The 12,097-nt window shown below is 34.8% G+C and overlaps 1 protein-coding gene across 1 annotated transcript in view; it reads right to left on the bottom strand.

The window, feature by feature from the left end:
- Positions 1 to 10,742: 10,742 nt before the first annotated feature.
- Positions 10,743 to 12,097, bottom strand: part of LOC126251332 (phosphatidylinositol 4,5-bisphosphate 3-kinase catalytic subunit delta isoform) — a 176,004-nt gene continuing 174,649 nt past the window's right edge. Inside the window, exon 18 of the mRNA XM_049951676.1 lies at positions 10,743 to 11,282. Coding sequence (XP_049807633.1) covers positions 11,154 to 11,282 — 129 coding nt within the window. The 3' untranslated portion in view covers positions 10,743 to 11,153. The remainder of the gene's footprint in view (positions 11,283 to 12,097) is intronic.

The raw sequence follows: 12,097 nt of genomic DNA, 5'->3' as shown, positions 1-12,097 counted from the left end.
TAAATAATATTTAGCAGTCCTTATCATTCTGCCTGTTTGCTGCTCAGTGCCTCCTCTTTGGATGATTAGTGATCTATCCTTTCCATATTCTTTTTATTCTATTTGGCATTTTCCATTATATGGTTTTGTTGCTTAGAGACAATTAATTTAATGTCTCAATACTTGATAATTTTTAATCTTCACAGTGATTTACTGTGGGTAGATATTTGGCTGGCTCATAGGTGGGAGAACCAACAGTGCTGATGATAGGTTGAAATGAAACTACAATACTCTGTAACAATAGGGTCTTTCCCTTGTCACCTCCTGTAGCACAACTATACCTTCATCTTTATGCAAGACAAGGAGCCTTACTCTCATTGTTGTATTGATTTTCAAGTTGGGATATTTGTCCGTTGTTACTATGTGACTTGTATCAAGGCTGATTCCATCAGTGATGTCCTGAGAGAGATGCCACATAGCCTGTTCCAGTCCAATGATGATATCCATGATAGGTGTGGAATTGAAACATCTGCTTGGTGCAGAAGCAGAAATGATTCCTTCATCATCATTACTATGTAATGGGATGTCTTGGTCATATCAACTCATTAACAGCTGATAGGGGCAGGGAGCTGAAGACTAAGAGAGATGGCAAGTACCGTATATAGAATGTGGGCTTCAAAGTTAAGTTTGTACAGAATATGCAGTATCCTTCTTTCAATAAACATAAGCTTTTTTCAACGGTCTTCTGACTGGTTTGATGTTGTCCACCACAAATTCCTTTCCTATAAACCTTTTCACTTCAGAGTAGCAATTGAAAACTTAGGCTAGTATTATATAAAATCATGTTTACTCCAGATCTTCTTACATTTTGTCTGACTACAGAAAATATATGCAAAAAGGCTTCATAATATGACAGTAATTCCAAAGCAATCATCAGACATGAGGATTTCAAAGGCAGTGTCTCAGGTTCATCAAGGAAAATAATTTGGGAAGAAACTTCAATAAAGAGATTCTGGGTATGCGACTGCGTCAAGAAACGTTGGGAGTCCCCGTTTTCACATTTCTGCTACTGGATCAAAAAGAGTCAATTATGTTCTCGACAAACTGATTCTATGAGCATGATGAAACTACCCTATGTAAGATATAAATGCAGTGCTAGCTTCATAGTAAATATTTCACCTTGATGAATGCCGTTTGCAACTGTGGCCAAAACAGGTTTATAAAACCTGACAACAGGCTCACATTCCCAGGAATGTTTTACTGAAGATGACAATGGCCACAGGATCCCACACTTGCACAATACAAGGAAAAATTTTTCATTGTGGCATTCTTGGATAAATTTGTTCCACTGTCACCATTAAGAGTCAACTGTTATAACTTATGCTGTGCTGGTATTTTGTATGTAAGAGTCCACCAAATTAAGTCATGGTGACATCAGACAAAGGCCAAGGAATTTAGACACGCTTCTAGAGATTACGATGCTAGAAGAATGCTGGTAGTGACACTGATCAAATTGGAAAGTCTCTCCGCTCAAGCACCCACTTTCAGATTCCATGAAGGCATGACTGATGTAGCAATTGAAGTTTTTGGGGCATATTATGATCTTGATATAGAATCCTAATAGGACAATGCACAGACAATGGGTTTTTGTCTTGTCAAACGCAAGTGCATGCTTGATTGTGAGGTGCCATTCAGCAACTGCTTTGTCCATATCTTGATATGCAATGTGGTGTTGATGTTCTGTACACAGTATGTATTAACTGGCTAACTGATATTTTCTTGGATAACTTGAAGTGTTTCCCAGAATGTTAAGTTTTTTATGTGATTTGTGCTATAGGTGCATTTAACCACATCTTCAAACTCAATACACTTAGACTGAAGTTTCAAGAAACTAGGTAAGACAGAGATCACTTTTTGTAGACTATTTTGCTTGTTGGTTTTTCATGCTTCAACAACAACTTAATTCTTCTCATGTACTTGTCAACTACGTGGTGAACAGGGAATTAAACTATCAGCCTCCATATACTCATTATATGCATACTTTCAAACTAAAATGATAGATTTCCATTCAGCACAATAAGAGACATGGACAAATTATTCAACGACTTTACACCAATACTGCTAAAACAATACAGCTTCCATTATTTACACTTGAGATTGATTTTGTTTTCACAAGGCTACTATCAAGTTTATATGTGGTTCAGGTTTCACATTAAATTATAGGTCCTCCAGATCAGGATAGGCGAGTGCATCCTCGAGTTGGAATATGAAATTAATAAAATGCTATGATGTTTGAGAACCTTTTCACAGATTACAATTTTGTTAGTAACATATGAGGATACACTTCATCCCATGGACTGTAAACAAAACCAGATTACACAATGGCACTCAGAATTTGCTTTCCTGTGATGTGTCTGTAAGCAATGTAAATGAAATTGACAATTCATAATGATCAAAATTGGAATATACTACACATGTCTTATCCCTGCATACTTTTATGCAACAAATGTGTGTTCTTATATCTATGCCAACCCATACATACAATTTGGGGTCAGTAATTTCAAAAATAATAAACTGCCCAATATCTATAACTAATATTTCACTAAAACCAGGAACAGACCCACGAGCGATGAGAAGAGGGTTGTTTTACAACAGACATACACATTTTATGCTACTATGGTTCGCTGTATTTGTTCTGATTTTTTTGTGAAGGTTCTACAAGTAATTATTTCTTTCCAAATAACTGTAACTGTTTTAAAAAGGGACACCAAAAATGATATCAGAAAATGACTCCAGCAGTCCATTGTGAAACTGATAACTTTATTTCATATAAAACAGAGCCCTGATATTTGTTCATCATAATACAGAAATAATGTAGTCACAAAAAGTGACAAATGTGTTAATTTAGTAACTGCTGGCTGGAGAAATTCATCAACTTTTTTCTTTTTTATCAGAGTTCAGGGCTGTCTCCTTCCTAAACATAAAATTATTAGTTTCCAGTCTTCTCTGCACATCTGCAAGTTAATACTGTTTGTGCAAGAACTCTGGCAATGTGTCAGCTTCTTTATGTGCCAGAGAAAAATTAAAACCATGAAAACACACTATTTAAAACATTCACTGAAACATAATTTTTAACATATCTGAACAGTACATGCATGGATGCCATACATTGGGTACTATGTTCTCAATTTTGTTCTGTAATGTTTACTAGCACTTTAATTAATCTTCTGGAATGCGGCTATAAATAAATAATCTTTACACAGGCACACTACAAAATATACCATTTAAAACAACAGGTAGTTAAAAATGTGGCAACAAAGCTAAACAGCAACAGAGTGACAAAATGGCACTGGTGAGTCATGAAAGAAGTGGACCCATTATAAAGAGTTTCAATCAAACTTAAGCATAAGACAGATTCAAAGCCTTCGTTTGTTCTTATACCTTACAGCCATGACAAATACACTTATTATGCAGCATATATCCAAAGAGATATTTTACAAATTTTTAAGACACTCAAGACTCCAACAGTTTCTTTTAAAATACAAAACAACACACTTCAAATTGGCACACAAATCAGTAGTAGTATAAACAACAATGGTAATAATGTATGTATATTACAAATTTTACTGTAAATATAAAGATTGTCATATTGAACTCAGTGATGATCCATATTTAGACAAGATGCTTATGCCCACATTACTCAAAGTATATCACGAAATACCTATGACATGATGATTAGTCTGTACAAAACACACTCAGCAATATACAAACATTAAAGAGCCTAAGAGATCATGTTAACAGTTTACACTATGCCTCATACTGTACACAAAATGAAAGTCATCTATGTAACATTCTTCACACTGACATATGGTTTTATATGCACTTTAATATAATAATCTCTGTGACAAATAAAAAAATATTTAAAGGTATAATCATCATTATGGGAGCTGTTAACATTTAACTATTACCTCCCATAACAGCATACAACACTACTATGTGAGATGCAGTGTCCTTTCTTAGAAATTGTTATTTGCAAAAATATTTCACACTTCACGAGAAAAGTGTGGCATTTTTATAGTCACTATGAATTCATTCATGCTCATTACATTCTAAAATACTTAAATACAATAGCACCATGTAATTCACATATGAATGTAACACTGTTGACAAAGCACTCAAATTATAACAATGATTTGTTCAATAAATGAATATACAGAATAACTAGCAGTATTATTAAAGTTACATGATATAATTGGACTATTTCCTCTTAATTCAGTATAGCACAAAGACAATGACTGATAACACATTTTACACTAGTATTTTTAAACAACAAATTAAATACATTTTAGACAAGTTCTGCACAATGTATCACAGCACACCAGCAAGCTTACATATTTAAAATGAAGTATCAAATATGCACTCAAGTGCAATATATTATCTAAAAGAAAAAACACAGTACTCCTTCACAGCAAGGTCCCTCTGAAAGCCAGAAGAGATCTAAAAATGATTAACTCAATTATCTCTGAAGCAAGTCACAAACATTGTTCGCATGCCTTCACAAGACTACTGTGTGAAAGTTCATAGTGATGATGTGAAATTTACTAATGAAAACTGTAAACAGAAAGAATGAGCTCTTCACAAAGTAATAAAAAAATATTCTTCTATATCGAGAAATATAAAAACACGAAATGTGAAACAGCACAAAACTAAAGGATTGAGAATTGGTAACAGGAGAGAAAACTTAAAAGCTGTTCAAAAGATTGGTGTCTGTTACAACCATATGGTTCAACTTCCTGATCAGCTATCAAATGCGTGATGGTGTGATCACCAAAAACTTTTCATCTTATATCACAGGTACTGGTCAAAAATGAAGACAAAACAAGGGTGTTGTCCTTAATTCCCTCCAGATATTTCAATAAGGATGTAAATCACCCAGACTTTCATAGGCAACAACAGAGACAAAAATCAGTCCCTCGCAGCATTATGAAATATGCTGTAAGTCACTCATAAGCAGTACAGTGCAAACACTATTTCTGAGCTATTGAATGTATCATACAATTAACTTTTGTTTAATGTCAGATAAAAAACCAACCAATTTAGGCGTGCAATGAGCAACAGTGAATCACTATACCCTGATTTTTTTCTGAAGTTCTGTTATTTTTAATCACTCTGGCTTGAAGCCTTTTTTTTGCTGTTTTTTTTTTATGATGATGTGTTTTCAATAATTTCATATAGACAGGTGGACTTTCTGATGTGTGTGTCCAAAACTAAATAAAAGTTACCCTGCAAATTCTTAATGAATGATTGTTTTCATGTACGTAATAACTTACTACTAATTCATAGTCCATGAACATACCACAACAGAATAAGAATTTGCCTCAAACAACAATTCTCTTTAAAGCAAGTGATCATTCTAATTCATCAGTGTATAACACAGTATTACTTTTGTCTTTAAGACAACCAATATGTGATGAAGGGAAGCATCAATTCAACTCACAGAAATTAACATGAATACCTGAATGACAGCCTTATCAATGTGGAACAATGGCTGATAACTGATAATAGCATGATCTGAAAGGATTTGAAAGGGGTGAATTGTTAAGGAATTAGAGGCCAATTATCAATATTGGCTTGCAGAATGAAAAAGATAAAAAAGGTCTGCAGCTAGACAAACAGATCCACTTAGCAGATAACAATTTATGAAGAGCCAAAAGAAAAGGAAATGCTGCAACAAAAATGAAATATGAGATAAATAATTTTATAATATAGAAATCTGAAATGAGTATGTGAGGAAACATTCAGTGCAGGTAGAACATTAGCAAGAATGTACACTTTCATTGTTTATACTCCTGATGAAAAGTTCTTGGGTTTCCAGGCCAGTAGCAGTGTTAGGATACTTTGACGTTCTGACGAATGTCATACTCATTGTCTTTGTCACAAGATGATGAGAATGATACTCCTCAACAGGTCGCAGTATCTTAACAATCCGGCTTGAAATCTGAGTGTTTCATCATTAACAAGGTACATCTCCATAGCTGAGTGGTCAGCACGGCATAATGCCATATGAGGTGCCCAAGTTTGATTCCCAGTTGGGTCAGAACTTTTCTCCGCTCGGGGACCAATTGTTGTGTTGTCTTCAACATTATGCCATCCTTATTGACGCACAAGCTGCTAAAGTGGTATCAACTGAACAGAATTCCACCAGGCGACCGTTCTACTTGATGGGAGGCCCTTGCCATGAAGCATTTCATTTCATCATTTTCATACATGGTGGATCTCTCTAAATTCTGTGCAATTTATTGAGTAATTATTGCCAGAAAGTGCCTTTCCAGGACAAAAAATTATAGCAGATTTTTTCACCAAGCATTAATTAAAAATAGTAGCATAAAACACAAAAAGCAAATAGGATAATTAAAGGAAGTGGGGGATGGGTTGAGGGCACAGCCACATAGGATGCAGAGGTGGGAACAGTCACAGCCATAACAAGTTTATCCATTAAAATAATTTAAAGTCTTAAGAGTGTGGCAATTTACCTGGTCAGGAAAAGAATGCTGAAATTAATCTGGGTGAAAAATGCCATGCTATAGGAAATGTGAAATGAGTTGAGATGTCCAGAAAGCAAGAGAGCAAAGTTAGTAGCTGACTGCCACACCACCACACCTACAGTGGGAGAAATGTTTAAAAGTTATATGTGTGTGGGAGGGGGGGGGGGGGGGAAGAGTATGAGAAACTGAAAAGACATTACTATAAGATCACGATAACCTCCTGTACAGTTTCAACAAGAAGATGAACTGTGAAACATGAGATCTGAAAACTAAACAAATTATAGTCATCATACAAAGTATATTTTAAAAAATTACAGTATTCCATTTGTCATACAGATAGCCAAGAAATAAAAGACATATTCCCAAATTATCATACACACTGTGTGCGATAATTTGGCCAATGCACACAACAGATGACTTAAGAAGTTTGTATTGTTACTTCCTATCATTCAGGTTGTGATAGACCATAGCTTGAAAGTTTACTTTCTAGGTCTCATGTAAAATATGGGTCATGTCATTCATATACGTAGTATACAAAATATTTTTTTATTGGTATACAATCTGAATTTGATGTGAAGTTGCACTAACTGTCGCTCCGTAATGGGAGAATTTGCTTTTAAACAATACATTACTTCTAGTTTAAAAATTGAGACTGCCTAGGCAACCAAGACACTTTTCTGAACCCACATGGTGGGCAGGTACTTTGTTACTGATATAATAATGTGTAACAGTGAATGATCTGAGCAAGTTATAACTGTTGAATGCATCATGAAATTGCAACCATAGGAGTAGACTTTTATTATGTCTGTACGTACTACAATGGATTAAACATTCCAATAGTTCTTCAAAATGAAATTGCATTAACAAGATTTATTTACATCAAAGCTCATCATCATCATCATCATCATCATCATCTCCATCCCCTCTCTCCATCTCTCTCTCTCTCTCTCTCTCTCTCTCTCTCTCTTTGTACAATAATACATTTCCACCTCCGTACTTTAAAAAAGGTAATTAAGTGTCAAGGGAGCAAAAGTGAGCACAAACTTTCTACAAATGTCCTCCTGTCCAACTATAAACTAGTAAACATGACTAAAAAAAAAACTCTTCCATCAGAACTTTATTCCAGAACCATACTGCGCATTTCACTTTTGTGCACTAAGGAAAAGTCTCTATCTTTAAAAGGATTATTACAGCTGTATGAAAACAAACGAGGTGAGAAATAATTTCCTGGCAAATTATGAAATAGCCAAAATCTGATCTTCTTCTTATGAATATACCTTTCCTTACATATTTTTTAATGGCAGTAATAATTATAAAACTATGAAACAGAACTCAAAATCACAGATATGATTTATAAATTTTGCCACATGTAAATGAGATAGTAAAACCCTTAAACACAAAATAAAAATTTTAGTAATATATAAAATTTTTGAATGATGAGCTATGAAAAACACACATAAAACAAGATAATCAATGATATATCACAGTTCTACAAAAAACATAAATAAAAAAAGAAGCTACTTTCAGATTTAGCTTCTTAAATTAAAATTTTTAAAGACAAAAACTGGCAAACACTGCTTAACAGTTTAAAACTGATTTGTTTACACAGTTGTCATGCTTGAATTATGCATTGACATGCATTTTATGGCTTATTTTCTAATTCTGAACAAGTTCACTAGGTATTATTATGACAAAGTGTAAAGACAGGTACATTTAATAACTGTTGTAACACAGGGTGCAAGGTGTTTTGAGATTAGCTCATCTGCAGTCAAGAAAAGAACCCTTTTCCTCTTCTGTGGAATATATTCTGAATGAAATGTGTGTTTAGATGAATGACATGTACTTCCAGAAATAGCAGTCACTGTTTCTTCTCTACTGAATAAAAGGCAACATTTAATATTAACTCATTACATCTGAAGACTCAGCTGAGGGTGAGACCTATAACTACCATAAAAAATTTGAAAAGAATTCACAATGATGATAGTCATGTAAGTTCCAGTGGTTCTAAAGAAATTATTTTTGGCATGTTGAGATTTTAATAAATTTCTCTACTGGAAGTACAACACTACATCTCTTATTATGAAAAAATGAAGTGATAATAGTCAAATCTGGCAAATTAAGCCAAAGCAAACCTTTGATAAACAACTGTAAAAAGTACTTGCGTGCGATTACAAGGTTTTGGAAATGTTACAATGTAATGTTACAATTTTTTATGAATTACTGCTTTCATATAACAGCCAGAAATGTAGTTAAGGCTTTAAGATAATGTTAAGCTCAACTTGTAATCTAGTATTTTGACCTTCAAGCCAGCCTCCTTATATATTTTTGATATATCTGAGACAAAAACAAAAGCTGCTTGAAGTAGAGCTGATCTCAAAGCAGACTATTTAAATTACCCATTATGTCCTTTAGTTTCACATCATTCAGTGACTTACTTCATAAATAATCAACTTACATGCATGGGATAAACAGCAGAATTATTTTTTTAATTACATAAATTGGCATTGATTAATAAGGTACACTGCTGTACCCACATTAAACAATGCTTCATCATAATGATCACTGCAGTGACATTTTTGAAAAAGTTATGTATCTTGAAATAACAACTATTATAATATGAAAGGAAAAAAAATAGATATGATTTCCAGGCAACTGACGGCATTATTAAATCCAATGCTCGCAGGGGAACATGAATTAGAGTTAATATAGATGGATACAGCACGCAGTTTCAGTTCAGGGCACAGTAAGATAAGTACATCAGGATAGTTGGTAGATTCAATCAACATGCAGCGCCTGTTAGCAACACTGTGTGCTGGCAGAAAAGTCATCTGTCCACTTGCAACCCAATTACACAATACTTGCTATCAATGAAGAAACTGGCTTTTTTTTGTGTGATGCTGCATAAGTTACATAACCCTTAAATAGAATAGATAAAAACTGTATTACGGAAAGGAAAGCTGCTACTCACCATATAGCATAGATGCTGAGTCGCAAAAAGGCACAACAAAAACTCTGTCACAATATAAGCTTTCGGCCAACAAGACCTTTGTCGAAAATAGACCCCCCCCCCCACACACACACACACCACAAACACATTGTTTGTGTGTTTGCGTCATCTATTTTCGACAAAGGCCTTGGTGGCAGAAAGCTTATATTGTGACAGTCTTCTTGTTGTGCCTACCTGTGACTCAGCATCGCCGCTATATGGTGCATAACAACTTTCCTTTCCATAATATTGTTACATTCCATTCTGGATTTTACATTGTTTGTTAGATAAAAACAGGAATTAATTGTTTCTTTATGGGAATTATTGAGCAACACCAATGTGACAGGCTACAAAGATATCACAAATAATGCCATACATCTTTTTCGCAACATATGTAAGAGGCATTGCTATGTCTTTTCATGTTTCACAGGATGTAAAAAGTTTTAACGAAACAACAAATCAACCAAAACAAATTAATGAAAACAAATAAATACACAATATGAAACATAAAGAAGAAGAAGAAGAAGAAGAAGTAGGAGTACAAGAAGAAGTAGGAGTAGAAGAAGAAGTAGGAGTAGAAGTAGGAGTAGTGGTGGTGGTAGTTACAGACCGTAAACCATTTTTCTTGGTACTGAGTTCTTTAGCACGGAACTGTGTCAGGTCTCTTTTTTATCACTTCTTTTGAATAAGGGAAAAGTAACAGAATGTAGTTCACTGCGTAGGACTTTGCTTCATCATAATGATTCATACATACTGCATTATGTCACTCTCACTTTCATGAACAATGGTTTGTGACTTTTAAAACACTCGTCAACAAACTTCTTCAATAATCAATGAACAAGATGAAAACAGCTCAGGCGCATGATCTCCTGATGCAAAATAAAACAAATGCGAAAATGTAAGAAATAATTTCATAATGTTCAAGGGCCTATTCAATTTCCTGACTAAAACTTATGGAGCAACATCAACAACTTAATAAAATAGTTAGGTTTCAGGTGTAACAAAATATTACTCTGCTTCGTATACATACATAAAACTTACTTTTAACAAGCCTACTCAGACATTCATGAGTACTCTATATACATACAACTTTCAATATACACATCCAAATATTTACAACATTGTACTCACATTTGTATTGCAGAACAAATACCAAAATGTGGTGAACTAGAAAATTATCAGGCACAGCGCATAATTAAGAACTAAAATATAACATGCTCAAGATATGAGTGCTGTTTAATAAATACTGAGTAGAAGCATACTGAAAACACTAGTCTGGGCCTGTGCACTGATAACAGATGACACAAATATTTCAAGCAATTTTTAAAAACAAACAAACAATACATGATGATTCCTATTTGGTGTACTGGAAGCCACTCCACACTTAGACTAAATAGTGAACTTGAAACCCTCTAAAAATCATTGAGTATTTCTGTCTCCATTCCCAGTCTCCTTCCATCCCTTCACACACACACACACACACACACACACACACACACACACACACACACACACACATTTTTCTAGTTATTGCGGAAATAAAATTCTTAAGTTCTGTTAACTGCTTGAGCCCTGGAAGAATATCACAAAGAACCATCTGTGAAGAGACATTATGGAGACTCAGCAACTTTCAGTTCAGCACCTCACTGGGTATTGTTTTTTGACATATTATGTGTTGCCCAGTTCAGTGATGTCTTCCACGAATTACACAGTGCCTCATCAAACTTGGAACGGAAGTGTGTGAGAGCATCAGACTCGGACATCTCTAATACCTGTAAAAACAGAGTGTTTTTTTTTTCTTTTCTTTCTTTCTTTTTTTTTCTTCAAGTCCTAAGTGAAATGAAATACGAAAAATATAAGGTAATAAATAAAACATCAAATGTTAATTTACACATCACTGAAGCTTTTTTATGGTGAATTTATAGTGATACTGATATCACGCCAAAGATTGGCATGCTGCTGGGGAAGGTCTCTTTGAATAAGAGTCTTCAGCAATGGTGGCTCAAGACTTCCAGCATAAGTCACCTTCAGTCTGCCAATGGCCTTGTCAAAGAGGGCAGAGGTTCAGAACACTCTTTTGCCCTCGGGGTGGAAAACAGGCCCTACAGGCAGAAGAAACAGCTACAATCAACAACATGAGGATGCAGAAGTCAATGGAAAGCACTATTGAAGACACATAATGTGTATCCACAGGACATGAGGGCTGTAATCGAAAAGATTCCACACTAGTATTACATTCGGATCTCCAGGAGGGCACTGCCAAGGGGGAGGTGACTAAGAGAAAAAGACTGACTAACCAACGGAAGGATAATATTCTATGAGTTGAGGCATGGAATGTCAGACATCTTAGTATGGTAGGGAAGCTAGAAAATCTAAAAGGGGAAATGCTAAAGCTCAATCTAGATATTGTGAGGATCAGTGAAGTGAAATGAAAAGAAGACAAGGATTTCCGGTCACATGAGCATAGGGTAATATCAACAGCAGCAGAAAAAAGTATAACGGGAGTAGGATTTGTTATCAATAGGAAGGTAGAATGGAGAGTGAGTTACTGTGAACAGTTCAGTGACGGGGGTATTTTCACCAACAG

The sequence above is a fragment of the Schistocerca nitens genome, chromosome 4 (assembly GCF_023898315.1).
Source record: "Schistocerca nitens isolate TAMUIC-IGC-003100 chromosome 4, iqSchNite1.1, whole genome shotgun sequence".
NCBI classification, from domain to species: domain Eukaryota; kingdom Metazoa; phylum Arthropoda; class Insecta; order Orthoptera; family Acrididae; genus Schistocerca; species Schistocerca nitens.
This window is presented reverse-complemented; position numbering and strand designations above follow the sequence as displayed.